The sequence below is a fragment of the Salmo salar genome, chromosome ssa05, assembly GCF_905237065.1.
Source record: "Salmo salar chromosome ssa05, Ssal_v3.1, whole genome shotgun sequence".
Classification (NCBI taxonomy): Eukaryota; Metazoa; Chordata; class Actinopteri; order Salmoniformes; family Salmonidae; genus Salmo; species Salmo salar.
Window position 1 is genome coordinate 47259933 of NC_059446.1, and position 26636 is coordinate 47286568.

The window sequence follows — 26636 nt, forward strand, 5'->3', positions numbered from 1 at the left end:
GCCTCCACCTTATTGTTCCACAGGATGGGTACGGAAGCCACCTGTCCCCAGAGATACATGGCCCTTTCCTTGCTATACTATTTGCTGTTATAGCTTTAGAGCTGCCTGTGTCTAGAATGCTGAATGGGGCCCTGTGTCAGGCAGCACATTGTGCTTCCTGATAAAGCCATTATTTCCCCAAGACCTCAGGGGCTTGTAGAGAACTATATAACTTATCCATCTATTCCTCTTTTCCTGTCTCTCTCACTCTCTCTCTCACTTAAATTACAATTGCTTTATTGACATGATGTCACAATGTACATATTGCCAAAACATACTTTGAAATGAAGTGATTCATTTACAATATTAATATCATTAAAATAATAATAATAATCAGGATTGTCAACAGGACAATCAGAAACAACAATAATTAAGGGTAAAAATAACCATACAATGGACAATAACAATGGCATAGAGGACATGTGCAGATTGGCTGGTCTGTCAGACACTGTCTCTCATCTTATGACATGCAGCAATTTAGTGCACTGCCAACCCACAGATCTCTACTTCCTCCCTCAACAGGATGGGTAGCCTATTCTCATAAGAGATGTCTTTGAATCCTTGAATAATGGTTTCAAATTTGGGGAAATTACACTCATTGTTTTATATTTTTTACATTTTGTCAGGAAATGCAGCTCTGTCTCGAGTTCTGTTGTGGTGCAGTGATGGCATAGCCTCTACAGTGTCTACCCTTTTTCAATGGTAATGCTGTGCTCACTGAGCCTGCACTTTGGTCAAGGCTTTTCTAAGGTTTTGATCAGTAACCATGGTCAAATAGTTTGCCATGGTGTGCTGTCAATTTAGGGTCATGGCATTATGTTTTGTACATGTGTTTGTGTTTCCCGATAGGTAATTTAGTTTTGTTTTGACGATATTGTCATTTTGATTTATTCTGATTGATTGGATATTCTGATCCTGTGGTGTTAGTAGACAGGTCTTTAAACTTAGGATCAGCTGGATGAGGTGACTATTTTCTTTACTCAGCAGGGCTTGGTAAACTTAATATTTTATTATTAGTGGATATTGGCCTAATTCTCCCCTGATACATTGTTTGTAGTTTTCCTCTGGAAATCTGAGTAATATTACAGAACTCTCTGCATGCAGGGTTTCAATGGGGTGTTTTTCCCGTTGAGTGACATCTTCTTTTGCAAGTGGGACCCCACTCCTCGCTGCAATAAAGTGCAATTGGTTCAATGACATATTCAATTAATTTGAGACACATTTTCAAAGGTGTTTCAATTTGAATTTGTTTTTGTTTTTTAATGATGTAGAATGCCCTGCGTGCTTTCTCAGTTCATTCACCGCCTCATTTACTGTAGGTGTCCAGTTGAGCTTATTTTTAAACCTAAGTAATTGTAGTGTGTACAGTACTCTGTATATTTTGTACCATTTGATGACTTTGGCCTAATTTGGATCTTCTCTGGAAAATCATTATTTTGGGGTTTACTGCCAGGGTCCAGATCTGGCAATACTGCTCTAGCAGGTCTAGGCTCTGCTGTAGACCATGTGCTGTGGGTGAGAGCAACTTTTGAATTGTGGAGACTAATACCAGGTGCTTTTTCTAGAATAGTCGTCAATTCATTCATGTAAATATTGAAAAGTGCAAGGCTGAGATTTGCAACCATGGCAAAGGCCCCACCCCTGGTTAAATAATGATGTCCTTTTCTTGACAATTTTGATGCCACACGTATTATTGATTTAATTATGTCATATGTTTTACCCCCTATACCACTTTCAATAACTTTGTAGAACAGTCCTGTATGCCAAATAAAATAAAATGCTTTTTGGAAGCATAAATGTTGGTCTTATTTTGGTGGACATATTTATCTATCAGGGTTAGCAGGGTGTAAATATGATCAATCGTGTGATGTTTTGATATAAGTCTAAATTGGATTTTATTCAAGACGTGCTTATTAAGGAAGTTTAGAAATCTTACATGTACACTGAGTATACAAAACATTAAGGACACCTGCTCTTTCCATGACATAGACAGGTGAATCTAGGTGAAAGCAATGATCCCTTGTTATGACAAAGGTTAAAGATGGACGTTTAAGCCTTGAGACAATTGAGACATGGATTGTGTGCCATTCAGATTGTGAATAAGCAAGAGAAAAGTTTTAAGTGCCTTTTCTAATGGGGTATGGTAGTAGGTTCCAGGTGCACCGGTTTGTGTCAAGAACTGCAGCTCTGCTGGGTTTTTCACACTCAACAGTTTCCCGTGTGTATCAAGAATGGTCCACCACCCAAAGGACATCCATCCAACTTGACACAACTGTGGGAAGCATTGGAGTCAACATGGTCCAGCATCCCTGTGGAATGCTTTCGACACCTTTTAGAGTCCATGCCCTGACTAATTGAGGCTGTTCTGAAGGAAAGGGTGAGAGAGCAACTTCAGTTTTAGGAAGGTGTTCCTATTGTTTTGAATACTCAGTGTATAATACTACAGAAAACCAGGTTACTGTTTACACAAATGCCTCTGTAATTGTTAGTGTCAAATTTGTATCCATTCTTAAAGATTTGGGTCCTTGGTCCTCTCTCTTTTTTCCCTGACCTATCTTGCGGGTCAGTAACTGTGCAATACATTGTCTAGAGCTTTGTGATAATAATTAAGACCTCTGCCTCAGAAGGAGGACAGTTTGAATTGATGCAAATGCCTCTTAGATTTTTTGAAATGCTTCAAAATGAATGCCAAAGCTTCATTCAATTGTATAAAGGATAACAGCAATCAAATTTGTTTCAATATTTACCCCTCCATGGTATCTCACTAATTTGTTTTAATTCTACTTCCCAGGTCCTGATCGAATCAACTGTTTCCAGGGAGCGGCAAGGCTACATCGCCATTGATGACATCATGCTCCTGACCTATCCCTGTTGTGAGTACCATCACCAATGTATAAGAGGAGGGAGGTGGTTGGGGATTAAGTAACAGTATAAAATAGAAAATGTGGAGACATACTGTATAGAGAGTGAAATGTAGAGAGTTAGTTCCATTTGATAAAGAGGAAGAGAACGCTAATGGAAGCTTGACCTTTTCATTGGTTGATTGCAATGTGGGTCCAGGTTCGATGTGAAAGACATTTGCCCAAAACACTCACCCCATACACTTGCCTCTTCAGCTCCAGCCACTGTGATTTAGTCTCAAGAGCACTCATAATGTGCCCATAATGTGCCCACTCAAGGTTAGAGATGGAAAAATAGAAAACTGATTTATCCCACAAAGTAAATGTACCCTCTAAGTATGCAGAACTTAGGGTTCTAAACTGTTCTTTAGCTCTTCTCTCCTCTGTATTATATACTGTATTATATATAGTGATTATTGATGTGTATTGTTGTGTTTGTATTTTTTGTAAAATATAGTGCTCATCTGTGAAAGAGCATGACTCTCAGCATGACTACCTGTCAAAATAAATATTAAATAAAGTGTTATCCATTAGTTGCCATGGACTTGCAATTTTTTTAATCAATTTTCTAGAATGAAAGGGCAAAATGTGTCTTTTGCAAAAGCTGTTCCTCTAGGACAGGTATTCCCAAATTGCCAAATAAAAATGTGATTCACATATAAAATAAAAATTTGACATGTATTTTTTATTTAAAAAAAATTATAATCTTCACATTTTCAAACAGTCCATTTATAATTTCCAAACAGTCCATTTACTTAATCCCCAACCACCTCCCTACATTTGGGTGAGGTTTTTTTCTCGCCTGAGTAGCCTCGTTTCACTGCCAAAAATATAATTTAACCATCTAGTGTTCAGCGAAATAACAACACAATGTCAAATACAGGTAGCCTTGTAAAATAATGAACATCCAATCACATTAACTATTACTCTCTCGCTGGAATTCCAATAACAGTCCGTATGTAGCCAAACGTAGCTGCTGCTCATTCCGTTTGCTCGAAAATGGTAAATGGTTAAAAAAGTAAGGCCCACGTCCATAGAGACACATACCAGCTCTACTGGTAGAACTGTTACTGTCGACGACAGGTGTTCTGCTTCCACGAGCACATCCAATGCTAGCGTCAGTAATTCTACGTTTGTTGTTAGCCCAGCTAGCATGGACACTGACAGTTGTGAATCTGATGCAGCCGAAGAGCTACTGCCCCCTTACCCGGGAAAGCACCGAACAACAGACAGGGATGTTGGACCATCGAAGAGGCGCAAATATGATAAGAACTACATTGATTTGGGGTTCACTTATATTGGGAGTATTGCCTTTCCTCAGCCACAGTGTGTTATATGTCCAAAAATACTATCTCACAACTCAATGAAACCTTCACTCTTATGTAGACATTTAGAAACAAAACATGCCAATTAGAAAAATAAGCCACGTGAGTTTTTTGAGCGAGAATTAAGACAACTTTAGAGTAGTAAGACATGTATAAAAGCAACAGATACCATTCATAAAAAATGTCTAGAAGCGTCTTATATGGTGAGCTACCGAGTAGCTAGGACAGGCAAGCCCCATACTATTGTGGAGGACTTAATTCTTCCTGCTGCCGCGGATATGGCTGGGACAAGGCTTGGGGAAAAGGCCCAAAAAACTATACAGACAAACCTTCATCAAACAACACTGTTTCATGACACATCAGTGACATGGCAGGATATGTTTTGAAACAATTACTGCTTCGCATACAAGTGAATTCTATGCGTTACAGCTGGATGAGTCAACAGATGTGGCGGGCCGGGCACAGCTCCTGGTATATGTCCGTTACGTTTGTGGGGGTCAATTAAGGAAGACGTCCTCTTCTGCGAACCACTGGAAACCAGCACAACAGGAGAGGATATTTTTTAAGTACTGAACAGCTTTGTGACATCAAATGGAATTTGATGCAAAAGCCATGATAGGGAGACATAGTGGAGTGGTAACGCGCGTGCAAGCAGTTGCTCCCGACGCCATTTTGGTACACTGCAGCATCCACCGAGAGGCTCTTGCTGCCAAGGGAATGTCTGACAGCTTGAAAGACGTTTTGGACACTACAGTCAAAATGGTTAACTTTGTTAAAGCAAGGCCCCTGAACTCACGTGTATTTTCTGCACTCTGGTATGATATGGGCAACGACCACGTAACGCTTTTACAACATACAGAAGTGCGCTGGTTATCAAGGGGCAAAGTATTGCCACGTTTCTTTGAATTGAGAGACAAGCTTAAAGTTTTCTTTACTGACCATAATTTTCACTTGTCTCACCGCTTGTATGATGACGAGTTTCTCACACGACTGGCCTATCTGGGTGACGTTTTTTCTCGTCTGAATGATCTGAATCTAGGATTACAGGGACTCTCCGCAACTATATTCAATGTGCGGGACAAAATTCAGGCTATGATTAAGAAGTTGGAACTCTTCTCTGTCTGCATTAACAAGTGTAACAGTACTCTTCTTGTGTTGTATAGAATCAATCATCGACACGAACTCCAACTTGTAGCATCAGTCATGGAGATTTATTCGGATAGAAACAGCACAAAATTGCACGTCATACAATGCACAGCTCACCATCCAACTCTGCACTCACGCACACTGATTTGGTGCTTGTTCACTGGGATGATTCTAACTGAAACATCCTCCCTCATAAGCAAGCCACACAAACCAGACAATAACATACCACGTTGAGTAGGTGAAGGCAAGACAATACTAAAACCAAAAATCCATTGGTTTAATAATAAAGTGGCAAGGGGAATCACCAGTATAACCCTGTTACACTCCCCCCTACCGAATTCCACTTGCAAACAAAAATAATACAAATACAAAACTGCACTGCGCAAACATACCAGGTACAGAGACAGACAACATATGTACAGAATAATCCAGAGATAAAAAGTATATATATTTTTAGACTACCTAATAGAAAAAACTAAAAAAACGAATAAAAGATGTGAATACCATTGACCCTCTATTCACATATGAACCTTCAAGAGCTAACTGTCTGCTGATTCATAATCTCAATCACTCTTGACACTGGTTTAAATTGTCTTCCTGCCCTTGACCCAATACTACCCAGAGTACCTTCAAACTGCATAAGGAGTGACATCATTGTGTACTGTTGCAATAGTGGGTCCTTCAACACAGTCAGTGTGTAACTGATCAGGTAAGGAATGGTCCGAGTTTGGTAGGTCAGTACGGATATTGTAAGCAGACTGGTCAATTAGCTCACTCACTACACTGTTACGGTCTTGGTCAGATTCTTGAAGACTCTCTGATCGAGGCAGACCTTCCAGCTGCAGTACATCTTCCACAAAATCCAAAGGTGGAATATCCTGAGCATCCAAGGATCGCACATCACCCTCCAGGCTTGTGTAACCTGTTCCTTCAAAAGGCAACTCCGACACCCACACTTTTGTTCTGTACTCAGCATCATCATCCACTGCAGTGTCCATGGCAGGTGAGACCACAAGGCCGTCATTCATGTCCTCAGACTCTGTTAATCCAGACATGTCTGTTCCATCATCAACGTCAGCATGAGGAAGAAAGTTGACTGGCATTATCAGGTTGCGATGTACCTTCTCCTGTCCAGTGGAGCTGTTCTGAATCTTTAAAGTGTGACTGTCAGCATTCAATCCAGTGACAAGGTAGATAGTATCTTCCCAACGGTCAGCGAGCTTCCGCTTTCCGCGCTCCACCTTGTTAGCCAACAACACTCTATCACCAATCTCCACTGGTGCTCCTCTGACTATTCTGTCATACAGGTTAACCTGTTGTGGTATAGGGGGCAGTATTTTCACGGCCGGATAAAAAACGTACCCGATTTAGTATGGTTACTACTCCTGCCCAGAAACTAGAATATGCATATAATTAGTAGATTTGGATAGAAAACACTCTAAAGTTTCTAAAACTGTTTGAATGGTGTCTGTGAGTATAACAGAACTCAAATGGCAGGCCAAAACCTGAGAAGATTCCAAACAGGAAGTGCCCTGTCTGACAATTTGTTGTCCTTCTGTTGCATCTCTATCGACATTACAGCATCTGTGCTGTAACGTGACACTTTCTAAGGCTTCCATTGGCTCTCTAAAGCTGCCAGAAAGTGGAATGGGGTGTCTGCTGTCTCTGGGCAAAGTACAGCAGCAGAGTTTGTAAGTGGTCAGCCTGGGGACAGTGAGACTGAGATGCGCGTTCACGCGACTTCTCCATGTTTTTCTTTCTCTCTGAATGAATACAACGTTGCCCAGTTGGAATATTATCGCTATTTTACGAGAAAAGTAGCATAAAACATTATTTTAAACAGCGTTTGACATGCTTATAAGTATGGTAATGGAATATTTTGAAATTTTTTGTCACGAAATGCACTTGTGCGTTACCCTTCGGATAGTGACCTGAATGCACGAACAAAACGGCGGTATTTGGATATAACTATGGATTATTTGGAACCAAAACAACATTTGTTGTTGAAGTAGAAGTCCTGGGAGTGCATTCTGACGAAGAACAGCAAAGGTAATCCAATTTTTCTAATAGTAATTCTGAGTTTAGGTTGTACCAAACTTGGTGGGTGTCAAATTAGCTAGCCGTGATGGCCGAGCTATGTACTCAGAATATTGCAAAATGTGCTTTCGCCGAAAAGCTATTTTAAAATCGGACATAGTGATTGCATAAAGGACTTCTGTATCTATAATTCTTAAAATAATTGTTATGTATTTTGTCAATGTTTATCGTGAGTAATTTAATAAATTCACCGGAAGTTTTCGGTGGGTATGCTAGTTGCTTGGAAATGGCTGTGTGGTTTTTTGTGTCTATGTAATGTTTTGCTTTCGCTGTAAAGCCTTTTGGAAATCGGACAACGTGGTTCGATTCAGGAGAAGTGTATCTATAAAATGGTGTAAAATAGTCCTATGTTTGAGAACTTTGAATTATGACATTTTGTGGTTTTAAATTTGGCGCTCTGATTTGTCACTGGCTGTTGAATAGTGTGGGACGATTTCGTCCCACCTCCCCTAGAGAGGTTAACATGCCTCTTCAACTGCTTCACTGCAGATGCTTGTGCTCTATTCATGGATTCTTTCAGATGTCTCCTCAAGGACTGAACAAACTGGTCATAGTCGACAACTTCTGGGTTCTCTATGACAGATCCAAAGACTATGTCAATAGGCAGTCTTGGCGTCCTCCCAAACATTAGCAGGAAAGGGGCAAAGCCTGTGGTCTCGTGGATTGTACAATTGTACGCAAACGTGAGGGAATTCAGCGCCTGAGGCCATCTGTACTTTGCTCTCGTCGGCAGGGCCCAGAACATGTTTCCCAACGTCCTATTCATCCTATCGCAGGACCTTTCCTCATCGGATGGTACAGCATGGTGTGAGACTTCTGAACACCTGAAACACTCAACAGTTCAGCTATTGAGCGCTCTCAAAGGTGGCTCCCTGATCTGAGTGTATATGGCGAGGCATCCCGTAGACACAGAAATAGTTATTCCACAACTGATGAGCTACAGACTTAGCAGACTATTTTGGACACGGGAAGGCATGAGCCAATTTATTCAAGTGCTCAGTAACAACGAGCACATCCAGGGACTTGTTTGAAGAATCTTTTGCAGAACAAAAGTCTATGCACACTAGTTCAAGAGGCTCAGTTGTTATTATGCTCTCAAGAGAAGCTCTTGCTTCCGGATCAGGAGTTTTGCTCACGACGCATCTCCTGCAGCACTTCACATGTTCCTTTACCTCCCTCTCCAGGCCTTGCCAGAAGAACCTCTGTCTTGTCAGGTAGACTGTTCTCTGTTGGCCCTGGTGGCCAGCTTCATCATGGACAACCTTCAACACCATTGCTTTCATGGAGGCTTGAACCATTTACAGATACGTTTCCCTCTTTGTAACCATATTCTTCGAAACACGATACACTACACCCATCTTCAAGGTACTGTAGGGACTCCACCAGCTGTGCTTAGAGCTGCGGCCTTGGGGCACTGAGAGTGTGCGTTGCCAGCTGCATGGCAGAGGTGACTGGCCCTGCAGTGAAAGTAAGTATCGTGTCCTGCATCCCCACACACTTCACATGGCCCATTAGACCTCAATTAGCTCCTGTCCCAACTTCTGGGAAGACACAAAACCTCAACACTCTCGTGGGCTCGCTCTCTCCGGATGGTCTTCTCCCCCTCTCCACAAAGAAGATCACTCTGCTCATCATGTTGTCATCACGCTGCTTACTCATCAGTAGGTTGTGTGGCAGAACATTGACATCGGTCGATGTTCTGCCAATGCAGAAGCATTGGCAACAGCAGTGCATGTGAGCCTACCTCACCCACCCAGCACCTGTGTGAATGAAGAACAGCTGCAACTTCATTTCTTGATAAAGCACCAGATGGGGGGGTCAACAGTAGCCTGGCAGCTAATGACCACCTCGTTGGAGTCAGAGGCTTTGTCAAAGGGGTGGTTGGACCAGCAAAACACTCCTTGCACTCTGTCTGTTTGCACAGCGTTAGCTTCAGCTAGTAAGGTCTCGTACGGGACACTTGTCAGGCGATGGAGTGCACTGGGTTGTACGAAGGCCTCTCTGCTCAAAGCATCTGCAACATGTTTTAGTCCAGGGGTGTACTTGATGTCAAACTCGTACAGTGCAAGCTTGGCAACCCCATCTCTGTTCACAAGCATCGAGCTTTGCTTTGGTCAGGATGTGTGTCAAGGGATTATTAGCTGTCCATACCGTGAACTGCTGCCCCCGTAACCAGTGGTGGAACTTGTCACAGAAAGCCCATTTCAATGCAAAGAACTCGAGCCTGTGCACAGGATACCTCGACTGCTCATAACTGAGGGGCTTGCTTGCAAAGGCTATAGGTCTCGCTGTAGCTCCCCATTCCTGAACCTGGTACAGCACCTAAGCCGTTGCTGAACGTGTCCACCGAGAGTAGAAAGGGTTTGTCGAAGTTGGGGTGGGCCAACAAAACCTGGTCCAGTAAGGCTTGCTTTAGCTGGAATAAGGCCTGTCTGCATTCTGCTGTCCAGTCGGCAGCCATCAACTTCCTGGCAGCCATCAACTTCCTTGCTTCTTTTTCCAGAATGAAGCCTTGTGTCCAGTTGTCAAGCCAAAGAGAGGCTTTGCGATGGTCGAGCAACCTTCAATGAACTGCTGGTAATACACCACCACACCCAAGAAATTACATCAATTTCTTCTGCGATGGAATGTCAGGGCTGTAAAGCTGCTGCAGCTCAGATACTCCCAAAGGCCTCGTCTTCAACCCACCACAAACAACCAAAACTACCTCTGTAGGAATCAATTATGGACTTTTCAACACTCCTGCATGCAACAGTTCAGGTAAGACCCTAGAGCTCAAGGTACAAGCCATGGACCCACTGTCAAGCATAGTTCTCACTTCCACTTCTCCTCCTATTAACACCTTGGCATAGAATAAATCATTATACGAGAAAAGTCTCTGTGTGTTCTGCATTATGATACTTTTCTCAGTCTCCATTTCATCACAAACACTTTTATATACAGACTCCAAATCAACAGCTCTCACTGATGGGGACTCTACAAAAGGCTCTCCCTTTCTACATGCAAGCCTACTAGTTTTCCGGCAGCTGAGCAGTGATTACTGTAGGGACTCCACCAGCTGTGCTTAGAGCTGCGGCCTTGGGGCACTGAGAGTGTGCTTGCCAGCTGCATGGCAGAGGTGACTGGCCCTGCAGTGAAAGTAAGTATCGTGTCCTGCATCCCCACACACTTTACATGGCCCATTAGACCTCAATTAGCTCCTATTCCCTTTTTGGAACTGACAGTTAGACTGTTGTGGCCTCTGCTCCAGCACACGCTTAAGCATTGCAAGGATACGTTCCAATGGCTCAGCTGAGCCCTGAGTAGCCTGGGCTGAGGAAGGCAATGCATTAGGTGATTCCATGTGGGGCCTCACAGCAGGCATGTTGAGTGGCATGACAGCACCAACTTCCTGCTTCATTGTTGTGATGGCTGAGGTCACCTTAGAAAAGTGAGAGTACCTCCGCTCCCTCCTGTATTCATCCAACCTCTCATGGACATCTGCAGCGGTCCACTGCTGTAATGGCTTGCACTTTTCAGCATTAGGGCAATGTCTGATGAACATGACTGTGAGCTCACGAGATGGGTCTTCAACACTTTTCTTCTGTCTTCTTAGACAATCTTCAGCAACCTCCATAGCCTTGTTTAGTCTGAGTCAGTAGTTGAATGGTTGTTCATCAGTCAGAGATAATGTGGCATAAAAGTCAGTGAGGGGCATACTTGAAAAAGCAGTGTCACTAAAATGTTGTTTCAGTATGTCAAAGATGGGACTTGGGCCTTTAAATAAATCAACAGAGAGATTGCGGCGTATGCCCACTTTAACAACATCGCGGGCCCTTCCCATAAGCCTACCCATAACCTCATCTGCTTGGTCCATCACAGATACGCCCCTCTTACGCATGTAAACCATGACCATATCCTCCCACTCATGCACTGTGCACTTTCAGAGCCATCCCCCCTAAAGTACACCTGCTCCCTGATTTCAGACTTCAATACCAGGTTCAGGCCCGACACATCCATACCCCTAGAGCTGTGTGCATTCCCCATAACATTCGCCCAAATCAAAAGTAACAGTAAATATCTGGTGTATGCATTACGTACTGCAGTGCATCTCCTCATGGACTGCACCAGATTTTCCAGTTGTTGCTGTGAGATGTTAACCCATTCTTCTACCAAGGCACCTGCAAGTTCCCGGACATTTCTGGGTGGAATGGTCCTAGGCCTCACCCTCCGATCCAAAAGGTCCCAGACATGCTCAATGGGATTGAGATCCGGGCTCTTTGCTGGCCATGGCAGAACACTGAGATTTCTGTCTTGCAGTAAATCACGCACAGAACGAGCAGTATGGGTGGTGGCATTGTCATGCTGGAGGGTCATGTCAGGATGAGCCTGCAGGAAGGGTACCACATGAGGGAGGAGGATGTCTTCCCTGTAACGCACAGCGTTGAGATTGCCTGCAATGACAACAAGCTCAGTCCGATGATGCTGTGACACACCGCCTCAGACCATGACGGACCCTCCACCTTCAAATCGATCCCGCTCCAAAGTAAAGGCCTCGGTGTAATGCTCATTTATTCGACAGTAAACGCAAATCCGACCATCCCCCCTGGTGAGACCAAACCACAACCCGTCAGCGAAGAGCACTTTTTGCCAGTCCTGTCTGGTCCAGCGACGGTGGGTTTGTGCCCATAGGCGACGTCGTTGCCGGTGATGTCTGGTGAGGACCTGCCTTACAAACAGGCCTACAAGCCCTCAGTCCAGCCTCTCTCAGCCTATTGCAGACAGTCTGAGCACCGATGGAGGGATTGTGCATTCCTGGTGTAACTCGGGCAGTTGTTGTTGCCATCCTGTACCTGTCCCGCAGGTGTGGTGTTCGGATGTACCTATCCTGTGCAGGTGTTGTTACACGTGGTCTGCCACTGTGAGGACGATCAGTTGTCCATCCTGTCTCCCTGTAACGCAGTCTTCGGCGTCTTACTGTATGGACATTGCAATTTATTGCCCTGGCCACATCTGCAGTCCTCATGCCTCCTTGCAGCATGCCTAAGACACTTTCACGCAGATGAGCAGGGACCCTGGGCATCTTTCTTGTGGTGTTTTTCAGAGTCAGTAGAAAGGCCTCTAGTGTCCTAAGTTTTCGTAACTGTGACCAAAATTGCCTACCATCTATAAGCTGTTAGTGTCTTACCGACCGTTCCACACGTGCATGTTCATTAATTGTTCATGGTTCGCCATAAACAGCACCAGCAACGTCTTATTTGATTCTCGAACGACAAGCACGGTGAAGTTCTGAGATGGAAATCCAGCGAAGGATGATCCGATCCAGGAGAACGGTCGTGGCACTACTATAACAGTACTCTTCTTGCGTTGTGTGCAATCAATCATCGACACAAACTCCAACTTGTGGCACTAGTCATGGAGATTTATTCTGACAGAAACAGCACAAAATTGCATGTCATGCAATGCACGGCTCACCATCCAACTCTGCACGCTGGTTTGGTGCTTGTTCACTGGGACGATTCTAACTAATACATCCTCCCTCGTACGCAAGCCACGCAATCCAGCCAAGATGAGTAGGTGAAGGCAAGACAAACTAAAACCAAAAATCCATTGGCTTAACAATAAAGTGGCAAGGGATTCCCCCAATATAACCCTGTTACACAAGGACAACACACAGGTCCATCATCTTTCCATTATTGTATGATTTTTTGTGTGCAAATTAACTCAAGCTTACAGACAACGTCAAATATGATATAGCGAAGCACCTGAGTGAGTTGCAATTACGCTGGTACTTTCCCGAAAAGGATGACACAAACAACTGGATTCGTTATCCCTTTCATGCCCTGCCTCTAGTCCAATATCTGAACAAGAGAGCCTCATCGAAATTGCAGCAAGCGGTTCTGTGAAAATTGATTTTAATCAGAAGCCACTGCCAGATTTCTGGATTGGGCTGCGCTCAGTATCCTGCCTTGGCAAATCTCACTGTTAAGGCACTGATGCCCTTTGCAACCACATACTTATGTGAGAGTGTATTCTCAGCCCTCACTAGCATGAAAACTAAATACAGGCACAGTCTGTGTGTGGAAAATGATTTAAGACAAAAACTCTCCAATACAACCCAACATTGCAGAGTTATCTGTATCCTTTCAAGCACACCCTTCTCGTTAACCTCTATGGGCTAGGTGGGACGCAAGCGTCCCACCTGTGGTGCACTCCATCAACAGCAGGTGCATTTCAAGAGCGGCAAATTTGAATCCAAATAAATGTCAAAATTCACATTTTTCAAACATACAACTATTTTACACCCTTTGAAAGATAAACATCTCCTTAATCTAACCACGTTTTACGATTTCAAAAAGGTTTTACGGCGAAAGCATAAATTTAGAGTATGTTAGGACAGTACATTTACAAGAGTTGTGTGTAATGTTTTGTCAATTCAAAGACAGGGTCACCAAAACCATAAAACCAGCTAAAATGATGCACTAACCTTTTACAATCTCCATCAGATGACACTCCTAGGACATTATGTTAGACAATGCATGCATTTTTAGTTCTATCAAGTTCATATTTATATCCAAAAACAGCGTTTTACTATGGCATTGATGTTGAGGAAATCGTTTCCCTCCAATAACCGGCAGTCAAGTCAGCACCACAAATTAAATAATTAAAATTAGAAAACATTGGTAAAATATTATATTGTCATTTAAAGAATTATAGATTTACATCTCTTGAATGCAATCAACTTGCCAGATTTAAAAATAACCTTACTGGGAAATCACACTTTGCAATAATCTGAGCACTGCGCCCAGAAAAATACGCGTTGCGATACAGACTAGCCGTCATGTTGGGGAGATCTAAAATCGAAAATACTATGTAAATAATCCATTACCTTTGATTCTCTTCATCAGATGTCACTTCCAGGTATCACAGGTCCATAACGAATGTAGTTTTGTTCAAAAAAGCTCATCATTTATGTCCAAAAATCTCCGTCTTGTTAGCACATGATCTAAGCCCGCCGGACTTCACTTCATGAACGACGGGAAAAAATATATTTACGTTCGTTCAAACATGTCAAACGTTGTATAGCATAAATCATTAGGGCCTTTTTTAACCAGAACATGAATAATATTCAAGGTGGACGAATGCATTCTCTTTTATAACGTATTGGAACGAGGGTACCCAACATGAACTCGCGCGCCAGGTGTCTAATGGGCCATAATCGTTCCATGGCTCTTGTTCGGTCAGATCTCCCTCCAGAAGACTCAAAACACTTTGTAAAGGCTGGTGACATCTAGTGGAAGCAATAGGAAGTGCCAAAATATTCCTCAGCCCCTGTGTTTTTCAATGGCATAGGTTTAAAGGTAATACAACACATCAGGTATCCACTTCCTGTCAGAAAATGTCTCAGGGTTTTGCCTGCCAAATGAGTTCTGTTATACTCACAGACACCATTCAAACAGTTTTAGAAACTTTAGAGTGTTTTCTATCCATATATAATAAGTATATGCATATTCTAGTTACTGGGTAGGATTAGTAACCAGATTAAATCGGGTACATTTTTTTATCCAGCCGTGCAAATACTGCCCCCTAGCCCCAACAGGTTAACCTGTGGTGAGTTATTCACCATTTTCGATGAACAAATAAGGTTTTATATGTGAGATGGTTAAAAAAGAGAAAAATGATTAATTATTATTATATTATTTGTGCCCTGTTCGTATAAGAACTCTTTGTCATTTCCCACAAGCTTGGTTGTGACAAAAACTCACACTCATTCTTATGTTTAAGAAATGTACCGTGTAGTGTGTGTGTGTGGCGAGGTTACACTTGGTCTGCGGTTGTGATGCCGGTTGGATGTACTGCCAAACTCTCTACGTTGGAGACGGCTTATGGTACAGAAACATTCAATTATCTAGCAACAGCTCTGTTGGACATTCCTGCAGTCAGCATGCCAAATGTAAATTCCCTCAAAACTTGAGACATCTGTGGCATTGTGTTGTGTGACAAAACTGCACATTTTAGAGTGGCCTTTTATTGTCCCCAGCACAAGGTGCACCTGTGTAATGATCATGCTGTTTAATCAGCTTCTTGATATGTCACACCTGTCAGGTGGATGGATTATCCTGGCAAGGGAAATGCTCACTAAATGTAAACTTTTTGTGCATATGGAACATTTCTGTGATCTTTCATTTTAGTAAATTAAAACTGTATCCATCACTTTACATGTTGCGTTTATATTTTTGTACAGTAGAGTTTCTACTGTATGGTTTTATAGACACCACATGCCATGGAGACAGGAAGGGATTTCAATCAGAGATGCTGATTATGTCCATGCCTAGCCACCCAGTGATTCCCTGCATTTCCCATGGAGAGCAGATGGTATTTTCTACACCCCCTCAGTGCTACCATTAAATGATTAAGACTGTCATCAGGACCTGGGCACAGTACTGTCTACGGTGGCACACGGCCAGCCTGCACCATTTGTCACAGGGAAAGGAGACAAAAGTGAAATGGAAAAAGGTATAAGGAAGGAATATGAAGGAGAAACAAAGAAGAAAAGCCACCAAGCTCCTTCCTTCTTGCAGATTCTGGTTGAAACTGCTAAGCACGCTTGACTTTCTGTTGTAGTCTCCATAGTCCTAGTCTTTGACTCTGAAACCAGTGTTGCAGTCAAATGAAATATTTATCATGGTAAAGAGTCCCCGGTATGTGATCTGACACATTTATACTACCAAGTTCTTTGGTCAACAGAAGGACCTGTTTTTTTTTATGACATTAGTTTTTGTGTTTGTTTATGCTGGCTCTTAGCTATGATCAATTATGAATTAACCTTAGACGGGGTAGTCGTCCATGGGAAACATGACCACCTGTGGACTACAAATGCAAGAGGCATCTTCACCTCTCCCCCCTGCCTATTTACACAAAGTAGATCAACAAATTCTCTCTCTCTGCCAGAAAGCAACAGTGTAATGGAACACTGAACATGGAAGAGCAGGACTTGAAACATTCGCCTCTCTCATTTTGATTTCACTACTACTCCACCTCTACAGTAACGTCTCCTGATTGACAGGTTGGGTTGTCCTCCATCTTGTGGCCTGTGCTGGAGGCTCTAACCCAGTGGTTAGGCTCTGTAGAGAGCTGTGGAGGAGTAGGAGAGCTCCAGTGTTAATCACAGTGTAGCGGGTGGGATTGCTGCTGCAGCACCCACACTCTGACTCACTGCGGAGCTCGTCCTTATTAGAAGAGTGCTGTTTGTTCTTCATCAGCAACAATGTTCTTGAGCCTGATTTCTGAGTTATCTGGGGTCTGGGGATCTGGCTGAAGGATGTTCACCTAACTTCCATTGACGCACGTGTTATGATGTATCGCCACAGTAAAAGGTTGTTGAGAATAGTAGCCGCCAGCAATTCATTTCTAAGTTGTGTATTGGATGACTTCTCTTTATGGGTTTATTGTAGGACAATAAGGGAGAGAACAAGCAATATGTCAATGAGTCCTTCTCCAACCAGCGGTGAGATCCTTCATGGGAGAAAATTTGTCTCTGATTCTTATCTAATTAAACATAAAAGTTTAAATTACGTTGTTGTATAATGTGAAAAGCTGCCGAAGGTGACATTTCATACTTTCACAGTCACACACATCTCACACTGGTAATGAAGCTGGAACAAAGTCTTATTTATAAAAAGTTACTGCAGCTCTTTAGAAATCATGAAATGTAGTATTTTATTTTTTATTTAACTGGGCAAGTCAGTTAAGACAAATTCTTATTTTACAATGACAGCCTACCCCGGCCAAACTCTCCCCTAACCAGGACGATGCTGGGCCAATTGTGCGCCACCCTATGGGACTCCTGATCACAGCCGGTTGTGATACAGCCCGGGATAGAACCAGGGTCTGTAGTGATGCCTCTAGCACTGAAATGCAGTGCCTTAGACCGCTGCTCCACTCGGGACCCCTAGTATAGCTGCAACGCCCTCAAAATGAAGGACATTGGCGTTTTGCCACACATAACTTTGGGTGGCTGGCATTGTGATTGGCTGTCTGTCATGGCACAGCAGTCCTTTGATCTCTACTCTCTCGTTCTGTTCCTATAGATAAGGCGCCCCACTTCTCCCGGCTGGGGGATGAGGAGGTCAACGCTGGGCAGAATGCCACCTTCCAGTGTGTGGCATCGGGCCGGGCATCGGAAGCTGAGAAGTTCCTCCTGGAGGTCAGTGGGGATTTGGGGGCACACCTGTAGTATTTATTTTCTTTAAAATACTTTTGAGAGTTTGATTGAGCCTGTCTGGAGTGCCGGGTAGGTGGGCTTGCACTTTTGCGTTCATTTTCAACTATTAAATTGGTTCCATTGAGCCAGGCAAGCTTAATCAAGCGCAGCTGAAGTATTTCAAAGAAACCAAATATTATTTGAATGCAGGTCTCTTTGGGAATACCAGCACTTTTGATTTCAACTTGAAGTGTATTTGTGGTCATGCCATTAAAGAGGGAAACTTGAAACGATGGGTGAGTGTCTTTGAATTACAGTTGAAGTCGGAAGTTTACATACACTTCGGTTGGAGTCATTAAAACTCGTTTTTCAACCACTCCACAAATTTCTTGTTAACAGATTATAGTTTTGGCAAGTCGGTTAGGACATCTACTTTGTGCATGATACAAGTAATTTTTCCAAAAATTGTTTACAGACAGATTACTTCACTTATAATTCACTGTATCACAATTCCAGTGGATCAGAAGTTTACATACACTAAGTTGACTGTGCCTTTAAACAGCTTGGAAAATTCCAGAAAATTATGTCATGGCTTTAGAAGCTTCTGATCGGCTAATTGACATAATTTGAGTCAATTGGAGGTGTACCTGTGAATGTATTTCAAGGCCTACCTTCGAACTCAGTGCCTCTTTGCTTGACATCATGAGAAAATCAAAAGAAATCAGCCAAGACCACTGAATTTGTTTTATTGACATCCACAAGTCTGGTTCATCCTTGGGAAAAATGTACAAATGCCTGAAGGTACCACGTTCATCTGTACAAACAATAGTATGCAACTATAAACACCATGGGACATGCAGCCATCATACCGCTCAGGAAGGAGAGCATTCTGTCTCCTAGAGATGAACATACTTTGGTGTGAAAAGTGCAAATCAATCCCAGAATAACAGCAAATGACCTTGTGAAGATGCTGGAGGAAACAGTCACAAAAGTATCTTTATCCACAGTAAAATGAGTCCTATATCGACATTTACATTTGACATTTTAGTCATTTAGCAGACGCTCTTATTCAGAGCGACTTACAGTAGTGAATGCATACATTTCATACATTTTTTTCTTTTTTTGTACTGGTCCCCCGTGAGACATAACCTGAAAGGCAGCTCAGCAAGGGAGAAGCCACTGCTCCAAAACTGGCATAAAAAATGAAGGACTATGGTTTGCAACTGCACATGATGGGGACAAAGATCGTACTTTTTGGAGAAATGTCCTCTGAACTGTTTGGCCATAATGACCATCATTATGTTTGGAGGAAAAAACGGGGAGACTTGAAAGCCGAAGAACTTCATCCCAACCGTGAAGCATGGGGGTGGCAGCATCATGTTGTGGGGGTACTTTGCTGCAGGAGGGACTGGTGCACTTCACAAAATAGATGGTATCATGAGGGAGGAAAATTATGTGGATATATTGAAGCAACATCTCAAACATCAGTCAGGAAGTTAAAGATTGGACGCAAATGGGTCTTCCAAATGGACAATGACCCCAAGCATACTTCCAAAGTTGTGGCAAAATGTCTTAACCTGTTGGGGCTCGGGGGCAGTATTGAGACATTTTGAAAAAAATATGTGGCCATTTTTAACTGCCTCCTACACCAACTCAGAAGCTAGGATATGCATATTATTAACACATTCGGATAGAAAACACTCTGAATTTTCTAAAACAGTTTGAATGGTGTCTGTAAGTATAACAAAACTCATATTGCAGGCAAAAACCTGTGAAAAATAGATCCCAAAAAAATGTGAATTTTGTGACTGTACTATTTAGTGTCATTGTTTTATAGATACCATAGTGAGAAAGGATTCATTTCGCAACACCTACGGCTTCCACTAGATGTCAACGATCTTTATAAAGTTGTTTGAAGCGTCTATGATAAACAGAGAGCAAATTAGAATCCAAGGAAGTTGACATGTCATCACTAAAATTTTTTGCGCCTGCGCATAAATCTGAGAAACGTGAGTTTGTCATCATTTTTTATCTAGACATAGGATAGGTTGTGTGAAAAGATTACTGATGTTTAACGTTAAAAATGGACCAAAAGATTAATGCTAAACAACATTTGACATGTTTGAACGAACATAAATAGATTATTTACTAGGTTTTTTTAGCTTTTCGGCGTGATTTTACCAGCCCCCCACCACGTTTTGTGGGAGCATAATGAACGCTAAGTACTTGGTGTTATTTGGACATAAATTATGAACTTTGTCAAAAGAAACCACATTTGTTCCGGACCTGGGATGCCTTCCGGACCTGGGATGCCTGCCTTCTGATGGAGATAATCAAAGGTAAGGGGATATTTACAATGTTATTATCGATTTTAGATGATGCTAACTGTATAGCATAGCCTGTTGTTCTTAGCATAGCACCCCGTTTATTGCAAAATGTGATTTCCCAGTAAAGTTATTTTGAGATCTGGCCATTCGGTAGCAATTACGAGATGATAATATATTATTCTTTGAATGACAATATTATAATTTACCAATGTTTTCGAATAGTAATTTTGTTATGTTCACCGGAAGCATTTCAGAGAAGAAAAAATCTGAATTTCACGCTACTGTAAAATGCTGTTTTTGGATATAAATATGAACTTGATGGAACAAAAAATGCATGTATTGTATAACATAATGTCCTAGGAGTGTCATCTGATGGAGATTGACAAAAGTTAGTGCATAATTCAAGCTGGTTTCTGCTTTTGGTGACGCCTGACCTTGAATTGAAAATGGATGTTTGTACTTTTGTGGCTATGTACTGTCCTAACATAATCTAACTTTATGCTTTTGCCGTAAAGCCTCTTTGAAAATCGAACAATGTGGTTAGATTAAGGAGATGTTTATCATTTAAATTGTGTAAAATAGTTGATTGTTTGAGAAATTGAAATTATTAGATTTTTGATGTTTTGAATTTCCAGCCTTGTTAGCAATCCCGGCTCGGGGTTCATTGCTAACCTGTAGCCCCAACAGGTTTTAAGGACAACAAAGTCAAGGTATTGGAGTGGCCATCACAAAGCCCTGACCTCAATCAGTTACACCAGCTCTGTCAGGAGGAATGGGCCAAAATTCACTCAACTTATTGTGGGAAGCTTGTGAAAAGCTAACCGAAATGTTTGACTGTCACGACTCCTACCGTAGGTAGCTCCCCCTCCTGTTCGGGTGGCGCTCGGCGGTCGTCGTCGCCGGCCTACTAGCTGCCACTGATTTCCTTTTCCCCCTTTTTGTTGATTGTGTGCACCTGTTTTTGGTTTGGGCTGATTAGCTGGGCTATTTTAGCCAGGAGGCCCGCCTGCTCTGTGTGCGGGATTGTTTGGTACTGTATTGCTTGTGTATGCATGCTCATTTGTATTTTTGAAGTGCGAGTGCGTATGTTGCGCCGACCTGTTTTTGTCCCATGTGTTTGGGCACGTTGGTTTTGGTGTGCGCTCTAGTTCGCTGTTGGGGTGGCTTGTGTTTTGCCGTTGTGTGTTAAATAAATGAACACTACCCTGCATTCTCTGCCTCCTGCTCCTGACTCTGCACCCACTACGCCCTAGCGTTACAGAATCCCGCACCAATATCCTGAATGGAGTCAGCAGGAGCAGCTGCCAACCCCCTACCCTCGATGGAGGAACGTGTTCTCCATCACACATCAGTTCTCCATCGGATCGGCGATGGATCAGATGATGGAGAGGATGGACCGTTGGGAGAGGAGTGGATTTATGGCTGATTTAAGATGAAATATTACTTTATTTGGCACTTAATAGGGTCATTTTGTTTTACGTGAAATTGTTTTTTATGAAGTTAAACATGTGCATTTTATGACCGAATGTAAAAATTAAGTGAAATCAACGGGGTTTTTTTCTCCAAGTTCCTCTCCCCACCTCCGGCTCCTCCGACTAATCCGCCTCCTTCCCCCCCTTCATCCGGCTCCGGCGCGCTTCGTCGTCCGCTCCCGAGGGAGTATGATGGAGCGGCGGCTGGGTGCCAGGGATTTCTGCTCCAGCTTGAGCTGTACCTGGCCACCGTGAGACCTACTCCCTCGGGGGAGGAGAGTGTGAGTGCCCTCGTTTCCTGCCTGAAGGGCCGAGCTCTGGAGTGGGCCAATGCAGTCTGGAACAGTCCTGACTCGGCGAGGGATCACTACCCAGAGTTCACCCGCCGCTTTAGGGCTGTATTCGATCACCCTCCAGAGGGAAGAGCGGCGGGTGAGCGGCTATTCCACCTCAGGCAGGAGACGAGGAACGCGCAGGACTTCGCGCTGGAGTTCCGAACTTGGCTGCTGGGGCGGGGTGGAACGATAGGACCCTGATAGACCATTACCGGTGTAGACTCCGGGAGGACGTCCGCAGGGAGCTAGCGTGTCGAGACAACACTCTCTCTCTCGACGAGCTCATCGACATGTCGATTCGACTGGACAATCTGCTGGCTGCCCGCGGGCGTTCTGAAAGGGTCCTGTCTGTTCCACCTCAGTGCACTCCCGCCCCTATTCCTATGGAATTGGGGGGGGCTGTGCTGAGGGGTACCGGAGGAGGTGGCTCCTCCTGCACCAGCTGTGGTCGGAGAGGACACACGGCCGACCGGTGCTGGAGGAGTAGGTCTGGGAGTCGAGAGGGCAGGCAGAACACTTCTCGGTCACCCCAGGTGAGTCAGCATCAAACTCACCCAGAACCCCCTGTCGGTCACATGTTCATTGAAATGGTTTTTTCTGTTTTTTTTCCCTCTTCCCAGCATAGGGCGCTAGTCGATTCAGGCGCAGCTGGGAACTTTATGGATCGCGGACTCGCCATTAAGCTGGGTATTCCGCTAGTGCCGATAGATCCCCACTTCCCCGTGCACTCCCTAGATAGCCGGCCATTAGGGTCAGGGTTGGTCAGGGAGGCCACGGTTCCACTGGACATGGTAACGCAGGGGAATCATAAGGAACGGATTAGTCTCTTCCTTATCGACTCACCTGGGTTTCCGGTGGTGCTGGGGGTTCCCTGGCTGGCTAGTCACAATCCCCGGTTTTCGTGGAGACAGGGGGTTCTCCAGGGGTGGTCAGAGGAGTGTTCAGGAAGGTGTATAGGAGTTTCCATCGGTGCCACGTCGGTGGAGAGTCCAGACCAGGTTTCCACTGTGCGCATCCCCCCTGAATACGCCGATTTGGCGATCGCTTTCTGTAAGAAGAGGGTGACCAAATTACCACCTCATCGACAGGGGGATTGTGCGATAGATCTCCAGGTAAACGCTGTACTTCCCAAGAGTCATGTGTACCCTTTGTCACAGGAGGAGACGTTGGCTATGGAGACATATGTCAGGGAATCTCTGGGACAGGGGTACATTCGGCCCTTCATTTCACCCGCCTCCTCGAGTTTCTTTTTTGTGAAGAAAAAGGAGGGAGGTCTGCGTCCGTGCATTGATTACAGAGGTCTAAATTCTATTACGGTGGGGTTTAGTTACCGCTACCTCTGATCGCTACGGCGGTGGAATAATTTCACGGCGCAAGGTTCTTCACAAAACTGGACCTCAGGAGCGCGTATAACCTGGTGCGTATCAAGAAGGGAGACGAGTGGAAAACCGCATTTAGTACCACATCAGGCCATTATGAGTACCTCGTCATGCCGTATGGGTTAACCTCTCTGGGCTAGGCGGGACGAATTCGTCCCACCTACGTAACAGCCACTTGCAGCCTGTGGCGCGATTTTCAAAACCTTAAAAATCCTATTACTTCAATTTCTCAAACATATGACTATTTTACAGCTATTTAAAGACAAGACTCTCGTTAATCTAACCACACTGTCCGATTTCAAAAAGGCTTTACAACGAAAGCAAAACATTAGATTATGTCAGCAGAGTACCAAGCCAGAAATAATCAGACACCCATTTTTCAAGCCAGCATATAATGTCACCAAAACCCAGAAGACAGCTAAATGCAGCACTCACCTTTGATGATCTTCATCAGATGACAACCCTAGGACATTATGTTATACAATACATGCATGTTTTGTTCAATCAAGTTCATATTTATATCAAAAACCAGCTTTTTACATTAGCATGTGACGTTCAGAACTAGCATACCCCCGCAAACTTCCGGGAATTCGCTAACATTTTACTAAATTACTCACAATAAACGTTCACAAAAAGCATAACAATTATTTTAAGAATTATAGATACAGACCTCCTCTATGCACTCGATATGTCCGATTTTAAAATAGCTTTTTGGTGAAAGCACATTTTGCAATATTCTAAGTACATAGCCCAGGCATCACGGGCTCGCTATTTAGACACCCGGCAAGTTTAGCACTCACCATAATCATATTTACTATTATAAAAGTTTGATTACCTTTTATTGTCTTCGTCAGAATGCACTCCCAGGACGTCTACTTCAATAACAAATGTTGGTTTGGTCCAAAATAATCCATCGTTATATCCGAATAGCGGCGTTTTGTTCGTGCGTTCCAGACACTATCCGAAATGGTAAAGAAGTGTCGCGCGCATGGCGCAATTCGTGACAATAAAATTCGAAATATTCCATTACCGTACTTCGAAGCATGTCAACCGCTGTTTAAAATCCATTTTTACGCCATTTTTCTCGTAGAAAAGCGATAATATTCCGACAGGGAATCTCCTTTTCGGCAAACAGAGGAAAAAATCACAAAGGCGGGGGCGGTCGGGTCACGCGCATAAGCCCAGAGTCCCTTGATCGGCCACTTGAGAAAGGCGATAATGTGTTTCAGCCTGGGGCTGGAATGACGACATTCTGTTTTTTCCCGGGCTCTGAGAGCCTATGGAAGACGTGGGAAGTGTCACGTTAGAGCAGAGATCCTTAGTAAAAGATAGAGATGGAAAAGAAGTTCAAGAAATGGTCAGACAGGCCACTTCCTGTAAAGGAATCTCTCAGGTTTTGACCTGCCATTTGAGTTCTGTTATACTCACAGACACCATTCAAACAGTTTTAGAAACTTTAGGGTGTTTTCTATCCATATGTAATAAGTATATGCATATTCTAGTTACTGGGTAGGAGTGGTAACCAGATTAAATCGGGTATGTTTTTTATCCAGCCGTGTCAATACTGCCCCCTAGCCCTAACAGGTTAAAGAATGCTCCAGCCGTCTTTCAATCCTTTGTAGACGAGATTCTCAGGGACCTGCACGGACAGGGCGTGACTGTCTATATCGATGATATTCTGGTATATTCCGCCACCCGCGCTGCGCATGTGTTTTTGGTGCGCAAGGTCTTTGGGAGACTGCTGGAGCATGACCTATACGTCAAGGCTGAGAAGTGTGTGTTCTCCAAACGAGCCGTCTCCTTCCTGGGTTATCGCATTTCCACCACGGGGGTGGTGATGGAGTGTGACCGCGTTAAGGCCGTGCGTAATTGGCCGACTCCAACCAACATGAAGGAGGTGCAGCGGTTCTTAGGGTTTGCCAATTACTACCGGAGGTTTATCCGGGGTTTTGGCCAGGTAGCGGCTCCCATTACCTCACTGCTGAAGGGGGGGACGGTGCGTTTGCTTTGGTCGACTGAGGCGGACAGAGCCTTCAAGACGTTGAAGGCGCTGTTCACCGATGCACCCGTGTTGGCGCACCCGGACCCCTCTCTAGCCTTCATAGTGGAGGTGGACGCATCCGAGGCTGGGGTGGGTGCCGTGCTGTCACAGCGCTCGGGTACACCACCTCAACTCCGCCCCTGCGCTTTCTTTTCGAAGAAGCTCGGTCCGGCGGAGCGTAACTATGATGTGGTGGACCGGGAGTTGTTAGCGGTGGTAAAAGCCCTGAGGGTGTGGAGACACTGGCTTGAGGGGGCTAAGCACCCCTTTCTCATCTGGACCGACCATCGGAACCTGGAGTATATCCGGGCAGCTAGGAGACTGAATCCGCGTCAGGCAAGGTGGGCCATGTTCTTCACCCGGTTCAGGTTTACTATTTCCTACAGACCGGGCTCCCTGAACATGAAGGCCGACGCACTGTCCCGTCTCTATGACACAGAGGACCGGCCCATCGATCCAACTCCCATCATTCCGGCATCTAGGCTGGTGGCACCGGTGGTATGGGAGGTGGACTCGGACATCGAGCGGGCGTTAAGGGTGGAACCTGCACCTTCACAGTGTCCCACGGGTCGCTTGTACGTGCCGCTTGGTGTTCGGGATCAATTGATTCGGTGGGCCCACACTCTACCCTCTTCGGGTCATCCAGGTGTGGCGAGGACAGTGCGGGGTTTCAGGGGGAAGTACTGGTGGCCCACCTTGGCTAAGGACGTTAGGGTCTACGTCTCTTCCTGTTCGGTATGCGCCCAGAGTAGGGCTCCTAGGCACCTTCCGAGAGGGAAGTTACAGCCCCTCCCTGTTCCACAACGGCCATGGTCGCACCAGTCAGTGGACTTCCTGACCGATCTCCCCCCGTCTCAGGGGAACACTACGGTCCTGGTTGTTGTGGATCGATTTTCAAAGTCCTGCCGTCTCCTCCTGTTGCCCGGTCTCCCTACGGCCCTACAGACTGCGGGGCCCTATTTACCCACGTCTTCCGGCACTACGGGGTGCCGGAGGACATAGTCTCTGATCGAGGGTACCAGTTCACGTCCAGGGTATGGAAGGCGTTTATGGAACGTCTGGGGGTCTCGGTCAGCTTGACCTCCGGTTATCACCCTGAGAGTAATGGGCAGGCGGAGAGGGTGAACCAGGAGGTGGGCAGATTTCTGCAGTCGTATTGCCAGGGGAGTGGGCTAGGTACATCCCATGGGCAGAGTTGGCCCAGAACTCACTCCGCCACTCCTCTACTAACCTATCACCCTTCCAGTGTGTTTTGGGTTACCAACCGGTCCTGGCACCATGGCACCAGAGTCAGACCGAGGCTCCTGCGGTGGAGGAGTGGGTGCAGCGCTCCAAGGAGACCTGGAGAGCCGTCCAGGAATCCCTGAAACAAGCCAGTGGACGGCAGAAGAG

At 44.5% G+C, this 26636-nt stretch overlaps 1 protein-coding gene across 7 annotated transcripts in view; it reads left to right on the plus strand.

The window, feature by feature from the left end:
• LOC106604982 (receptor-type tyrosine-protein phosphatase U) overlaps positions 1-26636 on the plus strand; it is a 297005-nt gene that overhangs the window by 111664 nt on the left and 158705 nt on the right. For all 7 annotated transcript variants that reach the window (XM_045718284.1, XM_045718282.1, XM_045718285.1 and 4 more), the window contains exons 4-5: positions 2831-2912; positions 17578-17693. In XM_045718284.1, coding sequence (XP_045574240.1) covers positions 2831-2912; positions 17578-17693 — 198 coding nt within the window. The remainder of the gene's footprint in view (positions 1-2830; positions 2913-17577; positions 17694-26636) is intronic.